This window comes from Suricata suricatta, chromosome 2, assembly GCF_006229205.1.
Source record: "Suricata suricatta isolate VVHF042 chromosome 2, meerkat_22Aug2017_6uvM2_HiC, whole genome shotgun sequence".
NCBI lineage: Eukaryota > Metazoa > Chordata > Mammalia > Carnivora > Herpestidae > Suricata > Suricata suricatta.
This window is the reverse complement of record NC_043701.1, coordinates 64,174,232-64,201,048: the sequence shown is the minus strand read 5'-3', so window position 1 is coordinate 64,201,048 and position 26,817 is coordinate 64,174,232. Positions and strand designations below refer to the sequence as shown.

The window sequence follows — 26,817 nt, the reverse complement described above, 5'->3', positions numbered from 1 at the left end:
AGCTATCACACTTGCCATACCATTCCCCATAAAGTGAAGGTCCATATACATTTCTGCCTTAGTGAACAAAATTGAAATGAACAGTTAAGTAACTAGTTTTTTGCATAAAATTTCCTGCTTGGTCAGGTTAGCAGCCATGATGTTTTACACTCAAAGGACCATTGCAAAAATCTTTGCTTTATTTTACTTTTTCTATTTTTCCTTTGAAGCACATGGTTATATTCTGTAAATACTAAGGTAACAGTAGAGGAAAAAATATTCATTAAATTCTCTCAGTGCTGGGGCATCTGGCTGGCTCAGTCAGTAGAGCATATGACTCTTGATCTCAGGGTCAAGAGTTCAAGTCCCAGGCATGGCACAGATTTTACTTAAAATGAAGATTAAATAAGTAAGTAAGTAAGTAAATAAAGAAGATTAAATAAATAAGTAAATACATAAAAATTTAAAAAAAGATTTTCTCAGTGCTACATATTAAAACTTTCTGGGGGCACCTGCATGGATTAGTGGGTTGAGTGCCCGACTTCAGCTCAGCTCATGATCTCACGGTTCATGGGTTACAGCCCCGTGTTGGGCTCCTGTGTTTGTATATATATGCATACAAATGTACATACAGATATGTCTGTATATAAATATAAACATAAGTAGTAAACATACACACATATACACACATTACCAAGGAGGTATTGCAGATTTGGTTTTAGACCAAAGCAATAAAGCAAATACCACAATAAAGTGAATCAATGGATTTTTGGTTTTCCAGTGCATACAAAAACATATGTCAATATATGTTTACACTATAGTGTAGTCTATTAAGTGTGGAATATCCTATGCCTTAAAAAAAGTGCATACCTTAATTTAAAAATATATATTGCTAAAATATGCTATCATCTGAGCTCTGAGAGAGTCATAATCACTGATTCAGATCACCATAACAAATACATAGTAATAATGAAAAAGCTTGAAATATTATAAGAATTACCAAAACATGACACAGACATGAAATGAGCAAATGCTGTTAGAAAATGCCCATGGTAGATTTGTTCATTGCAAAGTTGCCCCAAGCCTTCAATTTGTAAAAATCACAGCATCTGGGGGCACATGGGTGGCTCAGTTAGGGAGGCATCCAACTTCAGCTCAGGTCATGATCTCATGGTTTGTGAGTTTGAGCCCTGCATAGGGGTCACTGTTGTAAGTGCAGAGCCTGCCTGGGATCCTCTCCCCTCCCCCACACAAGCTCTCTCAAAAATAAACATTTTTTTTAAAAAATCACAGGATCTGTTAAGTGCAATAAAGTGAAACACAATAAATTGAAGTATGGATGTCCAAGTAAGTCACAGTAGACAAGATAAGTTCTTCAAAAAAATTCTTATCTGAAAGAAGGAACCAAAATTCTATTTCATGTTTGCAATAATGCCTTACTAGTCAGAGGTTTTACTAAAAGCAGAGCTAAAAAAAAAAACTTGCTTGGTATATATTATCTGAGTCACTGTATTGGCAAACCACGGAGTTGTTGCTGCCACGAGAAAAATTTATTCACCTGTTTCCCAGACATCTTTGTCATCACTATTTTGGACTACATAGACAATTGGAAGAGAAAATATTAATTTCACACATGAGGCCTCTAAAACTGTTTCCATCAATTCTACTAATGAAGAAGTAACACAAATCTCTGCCCACATTCATTTAAGAAATTTCTCTTAGATACAGAGAACTGCTGGTAATTATAATACATAAAGGTTTTAGATTTACTGGGTTAGTCTTTTTGCTTTTGCAAATGCTCCATATGATTTCAAGTCATAAGTGCCGGGTGGAGTAGTAATCCCGTCTTACCACAAGGCCTTGGAATCTTGGGGATTCCAAAGTCCATTTACTTAAGTATCTTCCACTAGTTATGACTCCATGTCATGAAGGGAAGGACAGCACACAAGGATGGGTTTGTCACAGGCTTGGTTTTTTATGTTTGTTTGGTTTGTTTTTGCTTCTAGACCTAACAATCAGAGAAACAAACTATTTCTATCTGAAAGGAAAAAAACACAGAGATTAAAGAAAAAGAACAAATTCACTAAGAACTACTTGCTATGGGACAGAATTCCACAAATGTGGGTGTGTCTTCTGACCCTAGCTAAAGAAATTTATTAGTGAAATAGAAATTTTTTCTCACTATAAAGTAGGTTTACTTTGCCAAGGGTCTTATGATTCTGATACAAAGAAAAGTGTCATATGAAATCCCACTAAACGGCCCTCATATAACCAGAACGGTTTACACTGCAGTTTCTTGGAAGGAGGAGGAGACAGGAAGGGAGAAGGAAACAGCTAAACAAAAGGAGTACAGGGTGCCTGGGTGGCTCAGTCAGTTGAGCAGCCCCCTTCAGCTCAGGTCATGATCTCACAGTTTGTGAGTTGGAGGCCCACATTGGGCTCTGTGCTGACAGCTCAGAGCCTGGAGCCTGCTTCAGTTTCTGTGTGTCCCCCTCTCTCTGCCCCTCCCTTGCTCACGTTGTCTCTCTCTGTCTCTCAAAAATAAATAAATGTTAAAAAAATAAAAATAAAAAAATAAAACAAAAGGAATAGTTTTGCCTTTTGAGTATCTGCTAAATTTTTAAAATGTTATATAATCAATATAATGTAAATAATTTCCTCAGACCTTCCTGGAGATTAATAGACATATTTTATCACAACATTTTATCACACTCCCTAAAATTAAATTGCCAGGAATCATCTTGACTTCATTTGCCAAAAAGTTGATAAATGGATAAATAAGAATACACATTAGTCCCTAAACTTAGACTCTCTCCTTTTCCAAGCCTAATTGGTTATTTAACTTTGATGAAAAACAGGGCCTACAGGGAAGTGAGAACCATCAGGGTCCCTGGCCATTCTCTTTTAAGGGTAGATAATATATTTTTTTACTCCATCATTCAAAGGCACATTTTTGAGGAGCACTGAAATTATTGTCTCAAGTTGGGAAATGCCTGTTTAGAAAAGAAAACTAGACCATCAGAAAAAGATCAGAGGCTTATGACTTAAGAGACAGATAAAATTTCTCCTATGGAAAACAGCATATCTGGTTTTATTGAATAGTGTGGATACAATCATTTTAGCCTTACATGAGAAGTAATTTATTTTTTGCAGTAAGCTATGCAAACCTAGAAAGTAAATAACATTTGTATGCATCAACTGTTGGCATCCTTATCAGTAGGTATGAATGCACACCCAATAAATGCACCAATGGAGAGTCTCTAATCTTATTTCAAATGTTTAAATAACAAGACAAATACATCTGTGATGTTCCCTTCTGATGGATGGAAATAAATGGGCGACCCTACTATCTTTCCTGGGGAATCCTCCAGACACAGGAGAATGGCTCTCATCAAAAATTAAAGGCTTCTGAGATACACTCAAGGCAACACTTCAAATCTCTGCATCTGTATTATTTCAAACCTGTCTGGTATTCAGAAACTGCTAATGTCTTCAAGTTTTAAAATGATTTTTTTGTTTTCTTGTTTAGTGTACTTTTTAAAAATGAGTCTTCTAGGACAATCTTCTCTTAAACTGTCAAAAGTTCAGATACAGTCCACCTGTGTACCTCTTTGCTGGGTGAGTTCATTCTCTGCTGTGGCTTCAGTATCTTAAATAGAACATCACTTGATCCAACTCGGTTCTTAGTTGTGAGTGACTTGTGGTTATGTTGTCACTAATTCAGGCACAAATATGATCTTCTTTTATGCTCCATTTTAATTCTAATAGGATGTTAGCATCTCTGTCCAAGCAATTAAACCTAAATCTAATGATGATAAGTTTTCCTTTTATAATGCACATATTTCCTCCCTACTGGAATCCCTTTATGATAAGGATGGGATGTAATCAGCATCCAAAGAATGAACCTCCATTATCATATGAAGATCAAACCCAGGTTTGACATATAAATCTAATGTGCTCTTCACATCGCAGAAATTTAAATAGGTGCCTCTTATATTTGTAAAAGAGCCTAATATAGTGCTTTAATTATGCTGAATGCTAACAGATATTCTCTTGTCCCCTACATACACTCATGGACTTACCCAGAGAGTAGTTTTCAAAGTCTGATTCATCATTAGTTTCCCTGTGTTTGCTCACTTTATGTAACATTTTCAAAAGATCTGAAAACTTAGTAACAAACAAAAAGGTACCTCTCAACATTTGAATGAATTAGATAATATTACTACATTTCTATATAGCAACAGATTTCAAAATGAGGCTAGGAAACACATGTTGGCCACTTAAAAAATCTGAGAGATGCTGGGGCACCTGGGTGGCTCAGTCAGTTGAATGTCTGACTTTGGTTACAGGCATGAATTTGCAGTTCACAACTTTGAGCCCCACACTGGGTTTCCTGCTGTCAGTGCAGAGCCCACTTTGGGTCATATGTTCCCCTCTCTCTCTGCCCCTGCCAACTTCACTCTCTTTCTCTCAAAAATAATTAAACATTAAAAAAATTTTTAGGGGCGCCTGGGTGGTTCATTTGGTTAAGTGTCCGACTTCAGCCCAGGTCATAACCCCACACTTTGTGAGTTCGAGGCCCACGTCAGGCTCTGAGCTGACAGCTCAGAGATCATTTTAGAGGCAACTATAGTAAAGTAGCAAAAATCACCTGCTTGAAAGTGGCCTGCCTTCTGAATCCAGGCTGTTTCAACCATTAAGTGAGTTACATTAGCCAAGTTATTAACATCTCTATACTTCAATTTCCTTGTCTGCAAACTGAGATAAAAATAGCGCCTACTTCATGGAATCACTGTGAGAATAACATGGATTAAAAGATGTAAACTACTTAGAACAGTGGCTGGCATATTTTCAAAAATATTAATGTTATAGTTGTTATTTTACAACCTCTCTTCCAGGTTAGATGACTGGAAGATCTCCTTCCTTCCTTTTTTCCCTCTTTCCCCACTCTGTCCCTACCCTTTTGCCTATTCCCTCTTCTTCCTTCTCCTCCTCCTTCCTCCTCCATCCTCTCTTCTCTCTGTACCCCAACCTTGACCTTGGGATTTGGGGAGGGGATTTACATCTAAGAAGTTTGGGTAATTAAATGCCTCTTTAAACTTGAGGCTTTCTAGTCACTCAAGACTAATCAAATACAAAAGTAAAGACAAAACATACTGATGTATGATCTGAATACTAAGCAGTTCTCTGAGTGAAGTTATCACTTAAAAGGTAAGTGATATCAACAGGTATCATAAAACTAATGATAAAATAATTTCAGTTACTGACTCATTTAATACATCTGTATGAGTACAGCCAGCAACTTTATCCTGAGGCCATCCTCTGCCCTCTCTCTCGTGCTTGGTTATTTTTTATGAGAAAGGCAGTAAACAGACGGCCCAAATGACTTTGTGGCTAAGTGGCTTATCAATAAAATCTGGTTTAGTCAGACGGTGTGCCATTTATTCTTCTCTGGGAAAAGCACACAGAGAATATTATATAATTGTCTTGAATTTTAGTTCAAATGTTCCGTAATTCTTAATATTGGGGGTTTTTTTTAATTAAGAAAAAAATTTTTTATGTTTTTTATTTATTTTTGAGAGACAGTGTGAGCAGAGGAGGGTCAGAGAGAGAGGGAGACAGAATCTGAAGCAGGCTCCAGGCTCTTAGCTAGCTGTCAGCACAGAGCCTGACACAGGGTTTGAACCCACAAACCACAAAATCATGATCTGAACCAAAGCCGGACACTTAACCAACTGAACCACCCAGGTGCCCTGGGTTTTTTTTTTTTAAGAATTTTAAATAGAGGGGCACCTGGGTGGCTCAATCAGTTAAGCATCTGACTCTTGGTTTTGACTCAGGTCATTATCTCACAGTTGTGAGATTGAGCCCCATGTCATACTCTATCTTAAACGTGGAGCCTGCTTGGGATTCTCTCTTTCCCTCTCTCTCTGCCCCTCCCCAGCTTGCTCTCTCCCTCTCTCTCTCTCTCTCTCTCTCTCTCTCTAAATAAATAAATAACTACACTTTAAAGAATTTTAAATAGAGAACTAGGTTTTAAAATCACAGAGTATGGGGGTGCCTGGGTGACTCAGTCGGTTGGGCATCCAACTTCAGCTCAAGTCATGATCTCACTGATTGTGAGTTTGAGCTCCAAGTTGGGTTCTGTGCTGACAGCATGGAGCCTGGATCCTGCTTCGGATTCTGTGTCCCCCCCTTCTCTCTCTGCTTCTTCCCCACTCATCCTGTCTCTCTCTCCTTCAAAAATAAATAAACATAAAAAAATTTTAATAAAAAAATAAATAAAATCACAAAGGATGCATTATACATTTGCTATATTAATATCAGGTTATTAAACTGGGTGAAGCATCAATTTAATTGCCAGCTTTAGAGAGACCAGGTAGGTGGTAAATGATATATTAGTTGCATTGGTTTTCTTCAAATCTAAGACATCATTAATCATAAGATATTAGGAAATAAAATTAGGACCACCAGTTGTAAGATGCCCTCAAAGGTAACATGCCACTATACTTCAAAGATCCCAAAATGTAAGAAAAATCTGTACCTTGGGACCAATGAAATATGATATCACTATTAGCTATTAAAAAATATCTATTGAGGCACCAGGGTGGCACAGTCAGTTAAGCGTCCAACTCTTGATTTTGGTTGAGGTCATGATCTCACAGTTTGTGAGATTGAGCCCCACGTTGAGCTGTTGACGCAGAGCCTGCTCATGACTCTCTTTCTCTCCTTCTCTCTCTGCCTTTCCCCTAGTCATGCTCTTTCTCTCTCTCTCAAAATAAATAACATTTTAAAAAATCTTAAAAATTAAAAAAAGAAATATTTATTGAGGTCCTTCTATTGTCCATAGTTTCAATACTAGACACTATTAGGTAAATAAAAATACTATACATAGTTCCTGACCTTGGGAGATTTAAAGCCCAGTTAAAAAAGAAAACACATGTGAAAAATTAACTAATGACATGAATTAACTAACAACACGAAAAAGTTATATAAAACATATTACAAAAGCTTATAAACATAGCTGAAATTTCATTTCCAAAATTTAATTCTTACCTTAAAAAAATGACGGCTTTAATTTTGAGGATTAGTCAGAAAAGAGAATCCTGGCATATTTATAATCAAATGCCATAGGTTTTGTGTTACTTTATTTTTGTTTCATACTCAAAGTTAATGTCAAATATTAATAATCCTCTTCAAGTATTTCTGGGCACATACTAATTACAGGTACTAACTCTTACATATAACTCTACTGAACACACAAATATTGTAGAAAGAAATGAAGGGAAGAAATTGCAAGACTTAATTTCAAAAAATCTCACATAAGTTGCTTCAGTGGTCCTAGTTTGCTCTTCAGTTTTCCTGTACTGTCTCATAAACTAATCAGAAAGAGATCAGCAAAAGCATCCTGACACATAGAAAGCAGCTACACTATGTAACACAGGCATGGCTTATAATAAGCAGAGACTTAACTGTTCAAGAATGCCACAAAGTGCAACCTGCATGACCAACTTTTATTGGGAAATATGGGTGAGTGTATACAAACATCTTCTCAGTCAATAAATATTACTTCTGACCTAACTCCATTTTTCTAAGAAAAAATTGTTTGGGTTAAGACTTAAAAACAACCTAAGGTACTTTTCGGAAGAAAACAGAATTTGATACCCTGGGAACAGTGAGGCCAGAAGCCATCAAATATCACTTGTAAACAGATTCAATTTAAAAGTACATCTATTTGGAAATAGGCAGTTGTATACTGCTGACATAGGTTTATCTGTGTTCCAGCTCTCAGAGAAGTAATTCTTGTTTTAAATGAAGAAGTTATGTATAGCAAGAATTTAAATTACCCTTTGCAGTGCCAATGTGAATAGGATAGAGTGTGCCGAAGGAGTCAGAGATCACTATTAAACTAGAGGAAAAGAGAACACTGAACATCATTTAATTCAAGGGCCATTTTCTGTGATTTCTGTGTGAGATGTTGTACCCACTGTGTGGAGAATTACAAAGAAATAAAAATGTATCCCTGTCCAATCTAATCTGATAACAAAGGCATTAAATAAACTCGAATAAGTATATAGTAAAATATAATCAGCATTATAATAGAGTTACAAACAAAATACAACAGTACACATCACTCCTGTTGTTGATATCTTAGAAAGCTTTAGAGGAGACTTGGCATTTTAAACAGGTCTTGAAGAATGGGTAGGATTCTAATAACTGGAGTGGAGAGGAAAAAGCATTCTGAGCTAAAGGAAAAGCAAGGAATATTTAGGGAGTTGTGCCCTATCAGGAAGTTCGTCCGGTGGGAGGTAAGAGAGAAGATGATAAGCAGCAAGACTGAGGAGACTCTTCAAACCCAAGCCAGAGGGCTGGTGTTCAGAAAGAAGGTTTAAGGTATCCAAGTTTTGAGTGACCAAGGCTGTGCCTTAGGAACACTAACTAGACAACAATGTGCAGGGTGGACTAGAGGAGATAGGCTAGAGGTGAACAGATCACTTAGGAAGCTACTGTCACCATCTTAGCAAAAGGTACTGGAAGGAAAAGGTTCAAGTAAGAGCAACTTTCTGAAGGAGAAATGATAGGATTAAATGTCAATTGTCTGGGTAGGATTAATCTGCTGCTTGCAGCTTGAGAAACCCAGAGGACAGGCAGAAAATATATAATCAGTGATGTGGGAGCCATAGGAACCCTTGACATTGAACTCTGTGTTTTGAAAGGGGAAGGAAAGGTAGTGGTAAATTTTAGAGGATGTAAATTTTATGGAATTTTGTTGTCTGAACAGAAGGTTCAGAATCAAAAACCATTCAAGACGCCTTCCAGCTCTGTTTTGCCTGACTGGTCACAGAACAGCTGTTTCTGAACTGTCTTTGGCCATATTTCTTTGGCCAACACATCCACTAAACAAATGTTTTGTGAGTGTTTACTGTGTGCCAGGAACTGTTCTAGACAGTTGGGGCACATCAGTGAACAAAACAGAAAAAAATTCTTGCCTTCAAGGAACTTGCATTTCAGTAGAAAGAGACAGACAATAAATAATATACATAATTAAATACATTATATTATGTTAGAAGTTAAAAAAATGGTATAAAAAAGAGAGAGGGCTGTGAAGTATAAGGAGTGGTGATTCTGGGCCAGGGGTAGCAGTATAGTTTATACAGAGAGATGTCACAAGTCACAGCCTTTGAACCATGGTGCAGTGTTAATATCTAAGGATGCTGTTGGGACGATGCTCACTGCATTCCCCAGCTTCCTCTTAATGAAAGCACATGAAAGAGTCATCAAGTTTCTATAGACTCCCTGACTCCTCACCACCATCAGTCACCTAACCAGATCCCATTTCTTTCTCTGCACTAATGATCAGAAAGCTGAAAGCTAAATATGTGATCTTCCTCCAAAACAGGTATGGACCGTCATGGCATTTTTTGTACTTGTTTTTATACTTCATTTTTCTACTGCCTTGATTTTTTTTCACATATTTTATCTTATTGTATTTTTTAAGTTTATTTCTTTTGAGAGGGAGAGAGAAAGGGAGAGAGAGAATAAGCAGGGTAGGAGCAGGTGGGGGGCAGTGATTCCAAAGCAAGCTCTGTGCTGACAGCAGAGACTGATGCAGGGCTCAAACTCACAAACCCATGAGATCAAAACCTGAGCTGAAGTTGGACACTTAACCAACTGAGGCACCCAGGTGCCCCATATTTTTGTCAGCTAAAATCCAATTTAGAACTCTTGAAGTATAAAGAAATATGTAAGATTAAACTGCTAAAGTTGCCTCTTTTATGATTTTGACCTATTTTTGATACCAAAATAGTAGTTTTAATTAAGGTCGACTTTGTTGAAATATTACATTTAAATACTTACCCTATACGTATTCCCATGAGAGCTATATTTGCCTTCCCTACAGTTCCAGACACTTTGGGTACTTACATGAAATTCACACAGCCGGTGCCAGCAGGTGGGGCAATCCAGACGAAGCTGAGGTTGGTGGTGGGCAGATGACTCACATGAGAGGCCACCACACTGCACATAAACTGGTTACCGAACTGGTGGTCAGACATGATTCCTGAGAGACAGAAAGGAAGGGAGGCGGTCATAAAAACAAACAAAATAAAGTCTTTCTTCTTATGGCACTAACATGATTTTCTGAACATTTTTCTTTTATGTTAAGATTCATCATGCTATTTGGCTTTCCTGTAAGCATTGCAATTTTCCACGTTGTGTTGTTAAAAGGATATTCATCACTTAAAACATTTAAAAAATTTTTTTTAATGTTTTATTTATTTTTGATACAGAGAGAGACAGAGCATGAGAGGGGGAGGGGCAGAGAGAGAAGGAGACACAGAATCGAAAGCAGGCTCCAGGCTCTGAGCTAGCTGTCAGCACAGAGCCCGACGCGGGGCTCGAACCCACGAACATGAGATCTGACCTGAGCCGAAGTCGGAGGCTTAACCGACTGAGCCACCCAGGCGCCCCAAAACATTTTTGTTAAGCAGTTATCTACTAATTTCATTGCTTATTGTAATATTCTGCTTTGATTTTATTGACTGGTCTTAGTACGTCACCAAAGGCCACCAGGACCACACCTATAATATGACGAGGTTGAATTTATTGGAAGTGTTTATAGCAAACAAGACTAAATATTCTTGGGAACTAAGAAGTACCTCAGTAAGAGAATGTTAGCAAAGGCTTGTTAAAATATTTGTACTCATGTTAAGTTATTTTATACAAACAAAAAGTAGGATGATCAATCTGTCCTGGGAATTTCCTGATTTTAGTACTAAAAGTCCTGCATCCTAGGACCTCCTAATCATGCTGGGGAGGTTACAAGGATAGGCAGGTTTGCTTCTAGATTTGGTGTTATCAGAAAGTGGGACAATTTTATCACTGAGTATCTTAATTATTTTTATCTGGGAGATATGAGAAATGGCATAGGCTAAAGTTGTGACTCATAAAAAAGCAAAAGAGTCATGTTAGCATGGAGATGGAGTGGTCATTTTTGTAATATGCACCATGTTCTTGATTTACCTGTGTTCAGGGATAATCACAAAGTGGTCTTGGGGTACCTGAGTGGCTCAGTTGGTTAAGTGCTGACTTCAGCTCAGGTCATGATCTCACAGGTCATGAGTTTGAGCCCCGTATCAGGCTCTGGGCTGATAGTTCAGAGCCTGGAGCCTGTTTCAGAATCTGTGTCTCCCTCTCTGTCTGCCTCTCCCCCATTCATGCTGTCTGTCTCTCAAAAAAAAAAGTGGTTAAAAAAAAAAAGGGGGGGGTCTTGTTTTTGGCTCAAGTCATCAGTTTCAAGGTGGCCTTGTCCAATGTTGATATTCTGTAAAACTGCTTTCATTCCACATGATAGTACCATGACTAAGCTGTGGGCACCAGGTCAGCAGCCAGCAGAACTATCAGGAGGTGTTTCTTCTTCTTTTTTAATAAGATGATTATTTTAGGTTTACCTCAGATATAAAATACTAATCAATAACTCAATAAGAAAATAAATTCAATTTTTAAAAAATAGGCAAAAGACATGAATAGACACCTCACCAAAAGATATACAGATGGCAAGTATATGAAAAGATGTTCAACATTATGTGCCATTACAACATAGCCAAGTAAAACAACAATGAAATGCCAATTCACTACTATATGGCCACAGTGCAAAGCACTGACAACACCAAATGCTGGTGAGCATGTGGAACAGAACTCTTACTCATTCCTGGTGAGAATGCAAAACAGCACAGCTACTGTGGAAGACAGTTCGGCGTTTTCTTACAAAAATAAACATATCCTTTCCATATGATCCAGGATTCACGCTCCATGGTATTTACCCAAATAAATGAAAGATTTCTGTCCACACAAAAACCTGCACATGGATGTATACAGCAGTCTTACACATCATTGTTCAAGCTTGAACACAACCAAGATATCCTTCAATAAGTGAATGGAAAAATAAATTGTGGAATGTCCAAACAAATGCAGTATTATTCAGGGCTAAAAGGAAGTGAGCTATCAAGCCATGAAAAGGCACGGATAAGTAAATGCAATTTGCTAAATGAAAGAAGCCAATCTGGAAAGGCTACATACTGTGTAATTCCAACTAAATGACACTGTGGAAAAGGCAAAACCATGGAGAAAGTAAAAAGATCACTAGCTGCCAGGGGTTAGGAGGGAGGCAAAGATGAATAGGTGGAATGTAAAGGATTTTTAGGTCAGTGAAACTATTCCATTTAATACTGTAACAGTGATACATGTCATTGCATATTTGCTAAAACACATACATGTCCATTAAGTGGAATTCACTAAGTGTGAATCCTACTGTAAACTACAGACTTTGAGTGCTAATGATGCGTCAGTGTAGTTAATCTATTGTAACAAATATATCACTGTAGTGCAGGATGCAGCCAACAGTGGGGGAAGTGGGAGGACATGGGAAATGTCTGTACTTTCCATTCAATTTTGCTGTGACCTACATATGCTCTAAAAACAAAGTTCATTAATAAAAAAATGGATAAATACATTGTCAGGAATGAGCAATTAAGTAAAAACTCATTTCCTGGGTTTGTGAATTTAGGTGAATGACTTACTCTCTCTGAGACCCAGTTTTCTTGCCTATAAAATGGAAATACCATGTCCCCTCCATCCTAAAGTTATTGTAGAAATTAAAAGATCCAATACACATAGAAGCATCTATAAAATTGCCCCTCATGTATGGATAGGTACCCTTCCTACATGTCATTCTAAGAGTCCATACAGTCCTCATCATAGCACTTGACCATCTTTCTAAGAAATCTATGGGGGACTGCAAATTTAATTTTTATATTTCAAGCAAGCATCACAATGCCTGACACATCACAGATATTCAAGAAATGTTTTTCTCAATAAGTACAAGAATGATTTACCTCAAAAAATTAAAAAACAACAGAAATTATATTTCATATGTTACATTATCTAGTGAAATAGAATCTTCTAGATATAAGTATAGATCATATTAGACAAAGAAATAGAAAAACAGGTCTATAGACTTTGACATATTCCAGCGTTGCCCTTTTTCATATTCAAGGTTTTATTTTTTTAAGCTATGTCTTGAGGCAAAATTCATCGAGTCAGAGAAACCACAAGGTTAGGGAGAATAAGAGACTTCCCAGGGAACTCACAGAGTGCCACAGGAGACTCAGTCACCCTGACTCAGGAACTGCCACTCACTCTGGTTGGGCATAAAGCGTGTAGAAAATGACACGGCTGCAGGAGTCAGCCTGACCAAAAAGGAAAACAAAAGTTCCAGCCGCAATCATGTGGGAAGGGAAATGAATCAAACAAAATAAGATCCCAGGGTTTCACAGCCTTTGTAACAAGATTCATACTCAAACCTCTCGCTATTCTTCAAAACCGCTCCTAGAAAGTGAGTCAATGTCTAGGCTGCATATTACTATGTGACATTTTATAAAGTTGCTATATTGTTGTAGTTACATCATCCCCTACTCTGGGTAAATACACCACAGACCAACGTTCTTGCAATCCAACAGAGAGACTGGCACAGCAGCTGCCCAACATGGCTGCACAGGGGCACCATCTGAAGAGATGGAATAAATTCTAGTTCCTAGAGACTCTGAGTCAACGTGGTTTGGGATAAAGCCTGGGTTTTAGGAGTTTCAGAAGCTCACCAAGCAATCCAAGTGCAGCCAAGAACATGCATTAAAAATATGTCTTAGAATATTATGGACACAGTACCAATATACAGTTTGGAAGCATCCCCCGGTGACTGACACAGTGGCCCTCATAGTAATGTAAAATATCCTCTCCTTTACCCACTACTCTTAGACCACCCGAACATGTCTTCTGGGGGCCTTTGTAGGTACCTTCACATACTATGAGTGTGCTGTGCTCTTTGCTTTTTTAACAAAGAGCACTAGCATATTATACTATTACCACATTTTATTTAAATTTACTTTTTAATTGAAATATAATTAGCATACAGTGTTATATTAGTTTCAGGTGTACAACATAATGATTCAATAATTCTGAACAGTAACTCCATGCTCATCACAAGTGTACTTTTAATCCTCCTTTATATGTTTCATCTATCTGCCTCCCAACCCCCATCTACCCTCTGGCAACCACCAGTTTGTCCTTAGAACTCTGTGTTTTTTATCTCTTTTCTCTTTGTTTATTCTTTTGTTTCATTTCCTTCTTTTTAAAAAATAGTTATTTATTCTTGGAAGACAGACAGAGTGCAAGCAGGGGAGGGGCAGAGAGAGAGGGAGACACAGAATGCAAAGCAGGCTGTCAGCACAGAGATGGACATGGGGCTCGAACCTATGAAGCATAGGATCATGACCTGGACCAAAGTTGGATGCCCAACCAGACTCAGCCACCCAGGCACCCCAATCATTTGTTTTGTTTCTTAAATTCCATAGATGAGTGGAACCATATGGTATTTGTCTTTCTCTGTCAGACTTATTTCACTTGGCATCATAACCTCCAAGTTCATCCATGTTGCTGCAAATGGCAAGATCTCATTTCTTTTATGGCTAACACTGTATACTGTTATACACACACACACACATATATATATACAGACACACACACACACCACATTTGTATATTGTGTGTGTGTATGTTATACACATATTTGGGCTACCATATTTTAATTGGTATTGTCTTTGAAAATATCTAAGAGTTGACCAGAGTTACAATAATTAGAAACCTATTCATCTTACTATGAACCAGCAGAAAAAAAACACAGTATTTACAGTATCCATACAGTATATCTGATTTGGATTAAACATTCTAGTAGGCTCTGTGGAAGTACATAGAAAACACATAGGACATAATCCCCATCTTGAAATGACTTGAGCTGGAAAAATAAAACTGGAGCAAACTGATATTCTAAATAAAACATCCAGAAAATAAGTGTTAAATGAATGCTATTTGTGAAAATTACAAAATAGGAGAAGAGTGACTATAATAATGTTTACTGAACACTTACTATGGCTGCTGCTTTTGTGTTTCATGAATATGAACTTATTTGAGGCTCTTAACAACCCTATGAAGTAGGAGCTGTTATCTTCTCTTTACTGGTTAGGATGCTGAGACAACGGAGATAAAAGAACTTGCTCGTGCTGATAGGGGACAGTATAGCCTGAATTCAAACCAGTGCCTTTGCTATCCAGTCAGCTATTAAAGAGGGAGGCTGGAGCACAGTCTTGAGAGAAAAGCCAAGATTTCCTGTATTTGTTTTTATTTAGATGAGGCAGCAGGGAATAACCAAGAGACTGTCTCCTCACTCTGTCACGCACTGCTGCATGACCCTGTCAGGGAACCCCTTCTCAAGCTTCAGTTCTGACATCTGTGAACTGCTGGTCCATGATCACTAAGACCCCTCTGGTTCCATGGCTCTCTGAGTACAATCTCACCAGAAGAAAGATGGGAGGACGTCTCAAAAGGCAGACACAATGAGCGAGGTGCAAATATAAAATGAGAACTGGGAGAATGAACAGTCAGACTCCAGGGGTCTATGAAACACAATTTACTGCATCCTCCACAGTGATCTTCTTAATGGTTTGTGTCATGAAAGACATATACCAACTAATTAACGTACGTGATTTGGGAACCTATCCTTGGGATAACTGAAATTTGAATTTGATAATGAATTTAAATTTATGATGGTGCTTTCTCTGCCACATGCTGGATAATGGGATACATATTGAGTTTTTAAAATTACTTGGAAAAGGGAAAATAGGATCTATAATAGAATTTAATCACACGTATCTCAGGGAGATATATACTTATTATGTGTATATGTGTGTACTGTAGTAATACTAAAGATTTTATGTTCATTGTTGTGGTTATGTATATAAACTCTTACCCAAAAAATGTTCATGGGGAACTTTTTCCTCAGGGAAAAAAGCTATACTTTTCCAAGCATACTATGGACTATGCGAAAAAATCAGCACTTCAAGAAGTATGGCTCTCCTGATCTACCTCTGAGCAAAGAAAGGAAAGCACAGTATCAAGTTCTACAAGATGGGTAACTTGTCTAGCAAAGTTTTAAAATATCCATGTTATAATCACATTTTCCTTTTGAATACTGTGTATATACACTTGAACAATAGAATATTCACACTCTAGCTATAATTTCTATATTAAGTCAGGGGTGCCTGGGTGGCTCAGTTGGTTAAGCATTCCACTTCAGCTCAGATCATGATCTCATGGTTCGTGAGTTCAAGCCCCACACCGGGCTCTGTGCTAATAGCTCAGACCCTGGAGCCTGCTTCAGATTCTGTGTTTCCCTCTCTCTGTCCCTCCCCTGTTCACACTCTGTTTCTCTGTCTTTTTTCTCTCTCTAAAAAATAAACATTTAGAAAAAAGAAACAGTCAATCAATATAACTCTCTGACATTGTTTAGGTGTTTTAAATTCATTAAATCATTCACACCATTGAATAACTAGTTTGAAAATATCTTAATATTTGTCTTCTTAATCAAAGTTGTGGTTGAAGGAGATAAATCTGTACCACAGCTTCCTTTAGCCACATTATACTTCTGCAAGATTAGGCTTGTGGTGTCTTTAATTGTTCTAAAGTTGCTTCCATGATTCCTTTTAAGACAGTAATACACATTACTTTGCCTTCTGGGATGTCATTTTCCTTGACAAGTCAGTTATTTTAAGTTTGTGACTAAACCTTGTATGAACTCATTTTCCCACAGGAATACTTTTCTATGCCTTCAATGTGCACATCTTGGATCTTCAGAACTGTAACTAAAACTTCTATAATCTCCTCCTATCTCTAAAATAAAATGTACAGATTGTCACAAAAATGTAGGCTATTCCCTTCCAGGAAACACACTGAAGACTTTATTGTCCCAAATAACCAACGGAGTGGGAAAATAACACATTCTTTTTGGGTTCATTCTGTATTTTATAAATTAAAGATACGGATCACTCAAATCTGTTTAGTTTGTAATTTGCCATGGTTCATAATAAAGTGGGTGGAAACATGTCCTGGTTTATTTTTCATGGTTTTCCAGAGCTGAGATATCTGTGGATGAGATATTTCAAAAAAAAGGGCAGGTATATTACCACTATAGATGTGTGTTTGTGAAAAACGTAACCTTCATACATAAAAATGATGAAAACTTAAAAAACATATTATTTTATCATTTCAAACACTTTCAGAAAATATGGTAGAATGTTTTATCAGGAAGTTTTAGTAATTTATTAACTTATGTCTACATAAGAAGTGGAAGATAAGACAAACATTTAAGGTGGTTTCTATTTGCTTTTATCATTTGCTCTTTTCTTAAAAGGGGTCTCTCTTCCATCACATAATAAAAAATAGACCCTTCTGCAAATCTAGTTTGGAAAGTTAGTGTTATATTATAAGTGAACAGAGAAAATGGATTATAGAGCTCCTTTTAGTCATTTTTTAAATTTTTTCATTTGATTTAAATATGACTAATTGTTTACTTATAGAATTTGACTTGGCTATTATTTGCCTTCTTTGCTAAGTCAATGTACCCAAACATTTCAAAAAAGCTAAACACGATATTATGTGTTAAAAAGTAATCACAGAACTTTCTGGAAAAATCGTTATTGCACTTTATCTGTGAAGCATCAGCCTGATGAAAATGGATATGAAAAGAGTAGCTCTCAAGTAGCGCCTCTAGATAATGAATAGTTCGTGCACACATGCTCACACATATACACTGGGTGTGTTTAATTTTTTAAATGTGGGAGGCGGAGGCAAGATGGCGCCTTGGCAATCCGCCCAAGCACATGACAAAGTATGGCCCACCTGCCTCTGGTGTACCCACCTTCCAGCCAGATACCGCGATAAGTGTACGACCAATGCAAAGCCATGAAATTGGTTAGCCCTGTTGCTGTCAGCCAATCATGAGCGGCCGCGTAGCCTGTACGGTAAATATATAAGGGAGGGTGCTTTGCGCAAGGGGAAGAAGAAGGAAGAAAAGAACCAATAAAAGTCTCTGCAACGAATCCCGGTGTCGTCAGTTCTTCAAACTGCGGGCAGTTTGAGCGGCTTTGACATTTAAACATTTATTTAAAGGCATGTGGTCTCAGACTTAAGTCTAAAAGCCAAAAAAGCACTAAAACCATTTAAAATCATTCTGAAATTGTATGTCTATCAGCATAAGTTAGAAATGTCGGAGCATTCATGCTATTTCCACACCTTTTGTCAGTTGTATAAAAAGATCTTATTTCATGTCAAACCTGATTCTTTCCTCACTCGTTGCAATTACAAAAAATGAGAATTATTGCTGCTGCCTTCCCTCTTTGTTCCTCTCCCAGCACTACCATTTACCAAATGCCTTCTCTGTGCCTGGTGTTTTATCCATACTATTACCTTACTACTATTGAAGGGGCAGTGGACAGCAAAGGTTGGCAGTACAGATCCTAGAGGCAGTCCGCCTTTGTTCAGATCCTTGCTCCACTACCAAGGAGCTATGGAATTTGGGGCAGGGTACTCAAAAACTCTGTCCCTCAGCTTCCTCTCCAGGAAAATGGAGATAATAATAGGGTGACTGTGAAGATTAAATGAATACACAGCACATAGTTAGCACTATATATGCTAAATATTATCATTCCCATTTTAGAGACAAAGTATTATCAAGACCAGTGATCTCAAGGGACTTGTAAGGATAAGAGAGCTAGTGAGTGACACTTGAACACAGTGTCACTAGCATCTTCTTTACCTGCATCCTTAAGTGGAAGTACCTCAATCCCGGGGCAGACCCCCATACTGATCCAAAAGAAATCCTGTCCAAATCCAGTGATGGAGAGCAAACCACCTGAGAGTAAGCAGGAAGAGGACCCCCTCCTCTAAGTGCAAACTCAGGTCCTCCTCCTCTACCACTCCCTGTCCAAATGCCTTAATTTCTTTAAAATTTTTTTCAGTATCTATTTATTTTTAAGAGAGAGAGAAAGAGAGAGAGAGAGGCAGACAGACAGACACTGAATCTGAAGCAGGGTCCAGGCTGTAAGCTCTCAGCACTGAGCCTAACGTGGGGTTAGAACCCACAAACCATGAGATCATGACCTGAGCTAAAGTTGGACACTTAATCGATTGAGCCATGCAGGTGCCCCCAAAACACCTTAATTTCTCATCAGATAGTTATTGGATACTCTGTCTTCTTGGTAGACACGTCACTGAGATGACATGATGTGAGACATCTTTAGCTCAAAAGTGCTCTGACAAAGAGCAAAGCCATGCAGATATACTTAGGTTTATGTGGCCACTGCATGCACATAGAGAAGCAACCTTTCCAAAGAGCTATATAAAAGTTGGCACTAACCAAAGTTCTCTGGCATTAACTGAAGTTCACTGGTTCAAAGTATACCTCTGCTACCTTTCCCCATAACACTGCATACTACCCTCACTTGCTCATTAACAGCTGCTTGGTGGCAGGTAATCACTACATATCCTCTGCCCCTGCCTTTCCAAGCTAACGGCACCACTCTGGCTACCTGTCCAGAACTGTATTTTGCCTCATACTCTGGTCCTTGCTCCTCTGAATTGTCCTGATGTGTGTTGGATTCACCATATAACTTCCAGGTTAAAAGTCAGATTTAACACATGTGCAGACCAGAAAAATCCCAAAAGGAGGAGGCTTTAAAGATATAAACCCAAGTCAGAGCAAAAGGCTGAAAAGAGCCTCGGCAAGGCTTTCTTTAAAAACAAAACCTGGGGCACCTGGGCACCTCAGTCACTTAAGCCTCTGACTTTTTCATGGTTTGAGCCCACATCGGGCTCTTTGCTGACCGCTCAGAGCCTGAAGCCTGCTTCGGATTCTGCATCTCCCTGTCTCTCTGCCCCTCCCCGTCTCATGCTGTCTCTCTCTCTCTCTCTCTCTGTCTCAAAAATAGATAAAACATGAACATGTTTTTAAAAAATAAGAAATAAATAAAAACAAAACCTCTTGAATAACTGAAACTTTATACCCACTGAATAGAAACTCTCCATTTCCCCTTTGCCCACAGCCAATATTCACTCTATTCTCTGCTTATATGAGTTTGACTATTTTAGATACCCCTTATAAACAGAATCATGCAGGATTTGTCCTTCAGTAACCAGTTTATTTCACTTGGTTAGGTTCATCTATGTTGTTATGTACAGCAGGATTTCCTTCTTTTAAAAGGCTGAATAATACTCCATAGTAACTGTATACTATATTTTCTTTACCCATTCATCCATTGATGGGCATTTAGGTTGTTTCTATACTTTGGCTATTGTGAACAGTGCTGCAGTGAATGTGAAAGTACAGATGTTTCTTCAAGATTCCAATTTCAATTCTTCTGGATATCTATCCATAAGTGGAATTGCTGGATCATATGTTACTTCTTTTTTTAATTTTTTGAGGAACCTTTGTTTTCCATAATGCCTATACCGTTTTGTACTCCTACCAATAGTGCATGAGTCATCATTTCTCCACATCATTGCCAACACACCTTTTCTATAATAGCCATCCCAATAATTGTGAGATGATATATCACTGTATTTTTTATTTGGATTTCTCTGATGATTAGTGATGTTGACCATTTTTTTATATACCTCCTGGCTATTTGTACATCTGTGGAGACATGTCTGCTTAAGTTCTTTGCCCATTTTTTAATCAGGTATTTGTTTTTATACTATTGAGTTGTAAGAGTTGCTATTCAACAGCTATAAAGTTTCAGTTATGCAAGATGAATAAGTTGTAGAGTTCTACTGTACAACATTATGTTATAGTTAGCAATATTGTGCACATAAAAGTTTGTTGAGAGCTGGGGCACCTGGGTGGTTCAGTCTGTTGAGTATCTAACTCCTGATTTTGGTTCAGGTCATGATCTCACAGTTGATGAGACTGAGTCCCATATCAGGCTCCATCTGAGAGCATGGAGCCTGCTTGGGATTCTCCTCTCCTCTCTTTCTGTACCTTTCCCTGCTTGTGCTCTCTCTCTCTCCTTTTCAAAATAAGTAAATAAATATTTTTAAAAATTTGTTGAGAGTAGATCTTATGTTAAGTGTCCTTACTATAATAAACAAATGAATAAATAGATTTAAAAAATTAAAAAAACAAAACAAAACTACAGACTGTTGCCTTGCTGGAGTAACTCCAAGCCCTATAAGCCACTTCAAGAATTCGTAAACCTCTCCTCCTCTTTCCTCCCTGCTGAAGAATTGCTCAGCTGATCCATTTAGGTAGTTTAATGAAATACCAGGATTACTTTCCAGCTTCCTGGTTCAGAACTCTGCTTATCCTAGTTTTTGAAAGGAGGAAGAGGACAAGGTGGAGGAGAAGAAGGAAAAGACCCAGGACAGAAAAATAAGACCTAACGTTTTCTGAGTATTTAATGATGCAGGTAAAGTTCCGAATATATTTCAGGGACTAACTCATTTATTCATTAAAAGTCCTAAGAAGTATTATTATTATTCCCATTTTATAGATGAGGAACCTAAGTCTTGAAGAGATTAAATAAGTTGTCCAAATTCACTAGTCTCTACAAGAATAACTACTCACTTGAGACCAAGCCCTGTCACTTACTGGTGGTATGAACTTGAGCAAGGTTACTTAAACTCTCTAAGTCTTACGATCATTATTATTTATTATGTGGATAATAATAAGATATACTTAATAGAACTGTGGAAATGATTAAGAAATAATTAATTCTGTGAGAATTAAATACTAAAGTATATGTAAATCCACTATGGTTGTACTCATTAAAGGTTGAAATTTAATTTGCAGAATTAAGAATATATCCCAGTCCTTCTCTGTTTCCACCACATTCACACAAAATTCCCCTTTAAATAAATAAGTGAGCTGCAGATCACCCAGACTAAACATGAAACCCAGGTCAAATATAAACAAGAGGCATGATAATCCCTGGCTAATCCGAGAAAGTTTCTGTATGAAAAACAGGATCTGATTATCTTAACTGTACCTCCAGACTGGCTGAACTAAAAGAATTATCTCTAGTAAGGCTATCTCTAAATAACTAGAGACTGGTGGCATATAGAAATAGCTCCAGGTCAACGTGCTTTATCAAATATTTTATCAATATTTAAATGAATAACCTCTGCCTTCTGGCTTTAAATGCCCAACATCTTTAAGGAATAGTGAATTCTCCTCCCTTCTCCCCTATCATGAATAGTTCATACTGTCATGGTAATATCTGTGAGTTGACCCTGTTTCCAATTTAGTCTATGACAGTGTTTCTCAGCCTTTTTGTTTTGTTTTGTTTCATTATTCTTCCAACAAGCCTTTTTAGACATTTGCCTCAAATTTTCTCTATCCCATGAAATTTTATATAAGATATAATGTCATTGAAGCCCTAGGTATACTACCTATACTCTCAGTTGCAAACCACAGAATACATTCTACCTGCTTAAAGGAATTTTGAGCAATATTAGGCAGCTTCTCTGGAAGATACAGAGAAATAAACTTGGATGCTGTACAGCAAAAAGTGATGTCCACAGGACCAGTCCAACATAACACAAGAGTTGCCACCACACACTCCTTGACATCAACCATATTTGGACTAAAATAACAGACCATTCACCTCAGCTATGCCAAAAAATATATAAGAACTTTCCATGACTGCAATTTGATTGAATATGGGTTTCCCCATGCTCAGTTCCCTGTTCATATTGCACCTTTATATCCAAATCTCATAAGTGTGGGTCTAGAGACTAGGAGGAAACTACATTACATGCCTTCACCTCTAGAAAGGAAGTGCAGGAATTCTATTTTGGAATGGTGGTATCCACCATGTGGGAAGCTATAAAAATGTTGGATAATTATACGTGCTATAGGTCTACTACAGAAGGCAAGTTCAAAGTCTATAAAATTCTCGGGTTTTTGGGTCTAAAAATAGCTAAAATAACTGATAGCCTTAAAAAACTATGTTTTTAGGACTATGTCCATGTACCTATACATTGAATTCCTTATCCCCGACCCTGAGTGAGGATTCTGCCACATGAAACAAATTGCTTATAGGAGTCAATCTATTTGATGGAAAGGAGCAAAGGCTCCCCATATCTTCTTAACAGATTTCCCAAGGAGTCAGATCAAAACAGATAATGGGCCTCTACTTTCTGATTCCAGATGGTATAAATCCGCAATAAATGGCAGAGATCCTTTTCACAATCAGAGTTCCTGCTACAAGAGGAACATTAATGAGTTAGCATAATATTTATTATCTCATTTAAGGAACACCATCTATCTAGTCTTGGAATTATTACTGACTCTCTTCCCACCCCAGTCAATCAATAAGGAAGTCCTTCTGATGTTACTTCAAAAATGTTTCACTTCTGCTCCCTCTTGCCTATCCTTCCTCCTATGGCCTTATTTCAGGCTTTCACTATCTCTTTTTTAATCGGTACCAACAATTCCCTAATTTGTCTTTTTTGAGTAGTTTGGCTTCCTCAGACTCATTCTCAAAATATACACCTTTCTAAAATGCAAATCTAATTTCATCATTCCACTAATTTAAATCCTTCAATGGCAATCCATATTTACAGAAGCAGGCCTAAGTTCCACAACATGACATTCTGCCCCGATCTATCTCTCTGGGCTCATTTATCATGACCCTTATCCAAATTTCACACTCCATCATGACCAAACTATATACAGCTATATACACACACCTCTGGTTTTGTTCTTGTTTTCTCTGCCTAGACCAGAGGTCAGCAAACTATGACTCATGGGTCAAATCTGGGCCATAGCCTGTGTTTGTATAACCATTGAGCTAAGACTGAGCTTTTATATTTTGAAAAGTTGTAAAACAAACAAACAAAAAATGCAATAGAGACCTACTGTTTTGACCTGAAAAGCCTAAAATATTTACTATCTGGCCACTTACAGAAAAATACACATATGGTATCATAAATCATCTCCTCCATGAAATTCTCCTGTACAAATCCTTCCTTCATCCAAGGTTAACATTAGGAACATCTCCATGGTGTCAGAATACTAAGTGCATTACGGAGAATTATGTCTTTCCCATTAGATTTTTAGTTATGTGTTATGAATTTTTTAACTACAAAAGCAATGGCAGGCACATACTAGATGTTTATGGAAAGAAATGTTGCTGAATAAAGGAGTTACTGTTGACGTCATGTGGTGTCCCAGTAATTTATATGACAGGAGCTCTCCGTGGTACTGAAGCGATTTCCTACAGTGCCTTTCCAATCAACTTCCTGTAGAATACAAACTCTTGTCCAACTGTCTCTTTCTCCAATTAACTATACATACCTTTTGGTAAAGTCACTTATTGTTTACCAAATAGTCATATGCTCCCCCCATGCTCTAGCCTCTCTGTAGTTCAAAAGCACCGTGTGAATAATTTTGGCCAATGGGATATTTGCAGAAATTAGTCTGCTATTTCCTAATTGAAGCACAGAATATACTGAACCCTACGGGTTCCTTTATTCCCTTGCTTTGCTGGCAATAGAAGCCATGCACTGAGATAGCAAAGCAACAATACGGAAATATCATAGATTGCTGAGGCCCTGCATGGAGGACAACTACCCTAAAGAGTCTCTAACTTATACAGAACTGTTGAATTAAGCTGCGATTTGGGGGTTAATTTTTTTACCACAGCAAAACTGAATTTCCCTGATTAATACTTCCTTTTAATATAACACTATCACAGTTCATTTACTTCTACTTTTTTTACTAGATTAAAATTTCTTAAAAGTGATTTAATCCTATTGATTTTGCACAGCATCACTCAATAATTATTTGCTAAATGGAGGAACAGACTTCTATATCTGCTTTCCTCTTCTCCATGACATTTCCTCCTCTCAAAAAAAACAACAATCTGTTTATCTTACAGCAAAGGAAAACTGTGATGAGCATCATTTTCTCATATGTGAAATACGGAAAACAACAGTGCCTGCCCCACTAGGTTACATAGTCAATGTATGTTAGGTGTTCCAAACTATAGCCAGTACATAAGAAACCTACTATATAAAAGTTGGCTATTACCATATTACTAAAACTTTATAGGAGCCCTAAATTTCTATCCATGTTCCCAATGACATGTAAAATCAATGATTTTTTTTTTCTGGTAAAGGCACTGTATTTGATAACTCTAGTCTTTGTTTTATTATAAAATTAATAAATTTAAAAATATTAAATCACATATAATATAAAACATACAGTTTAAACATGTATGATATTATAATTATCACAAGCTCTTTATATCATGGTAGAAGCTTACGTACCATAAGAAAGCACTGACAATGAATTCTGACAATGAAATATATTTCATGTTTTTAGCTCATGTGATTCCAAATCACATAAAAAATACTAATACATTTTTAACGACAAATCACTGGAAAATATGATGTCTACCACTTTAATTTAAACTTTATTAAAATTGTGGCTCAGTCAGTTGAGCATCTGACTTTGGTTCAGGTCACGATCTCACAGTCTGAGTTCAAGCCCTAGTGTCAGGCTCTGTGCTGACATCTCAGAGCCTGGAGCTTGCTTTGGATTCTGAGTCTCCTTCTCTTTCTCCCCCTCTCCCCCTTGTGCTCTGTCTCTCTTTCTCTCTCTCTCTCTCTCTCTCGAAAATAAATAAACATTAAATTTTTTTAAGTTTATAAACTTTATTAAAATTCACACTCCAGTGAGGCAAAAATTTGAATACTGGATATAAAAATGAGTTAAATGATTAAAAAAGAGTCTTAAAAAATTCATAAATTCTCTTCATGCTTAAAACAGATTAGGTAAAATACAATTATTTTTAAAAACTGTTGTAACCTATTAATCTGGTTTTAAGCAAAATATATTGGTTTGTCTAAAAAATAATACTGGGATTATATGAATATATATACTCACATGAATGACCATCAAGAAAGGTTTTTAATAAAGCAAGTTATTTGTTAAAGATAAATTTAATTTAGTTTCTTCCCTGTAGTTTTCATTTATAACAAATCATGGCTATTTGAACCTCTTGAAGTTCCTTCTTTTTCATTCAAATTCTCTCCTTCCTAGCATGAGTGATTATATTTCTATTGTATGGTTTCTTTTAGGATTATGTATTATATATTATATTTATTTTTAATCTATAATCTTATGTTGCTTCTTATATTGTTAGTAAAGTTACATCACTTCCAATTTGCATTCTTTGAGAGAAACAAATTTTAGATTTGAAATTATTTTACCTATAGTTTCTAACTGAAAAGGCAGCCCAAAATTTTTTATAGTTTTTTAAAATGGTCATTTATTTATTTTGAAAGAGAGATAGAGAGCAAGCACTGGAGGGGCTGAGAGAGAAGAGAGAGAGCGAGACAGAGAATCCCAAGCAGGCTCCATGCTGAAAGCTGATGTAGGACTTGAACTCACAAACTGCAAGATCATGAACTGAGCCTAAATCAAGACTTTTATGCTTAACTGACTGAGCCACTCAGGTGCCCCATAACCCAACCATTTTTTTTAAAAATTCACTTATTTATTTCTATAGTTGGGAAGGAAATATTAGAACTTTTATATTTTACTGTCAAATTTAAATATTCTATAACATACAAGTCTATGTATTGAACATACAAATTAAAAGTAAATAGATAAATATTTAATTATATGTGTACTAACAGAAGAATTCTATATTTGGTTTAGAGACTTCACCAGATTAGGGAGGGAAGCAAAAGATTTAAAGATTTGGTGTAGAAAATCACCTCTCTTGTGACTTTCTGAGACAAGAGAACTGTCAAAAATTTAACATCCTTCTGTGGTCAGTCAGGAGATAATAATAGTGATGAAAATAAGAACAGAAAAGGCTTGATTTGAGTCCATTATTGTCTTCTTTGAGAGGTCATAGGGGAGCATGTCAGGAGTTGCGCAGC

The 26,817-nt window shown here is 37.1% G+C and overlaps 1 protein-coding gene across 1 annotated transcript in view; it reads right to left on the bottom strand.

The window, feature by feature from the left end:
• The window catches only part of RELN (reelin), a 495,668-nt gene that overhangs the window by 341,206 nt on the left and 127,645 nt on the right, over positions 1–26,817 (bottom strand). Inside the window, exon 3 of the mRNA XM_029918775.1 lies at positions 9,904–10,039. Coding sequence (XP_029774635.1) covers positions 9,904–10,039 — 136 coding nt within the window. The remainder of the gene's footprint in view (positions 1–9,903; positions 10,040–26,817) is intronic.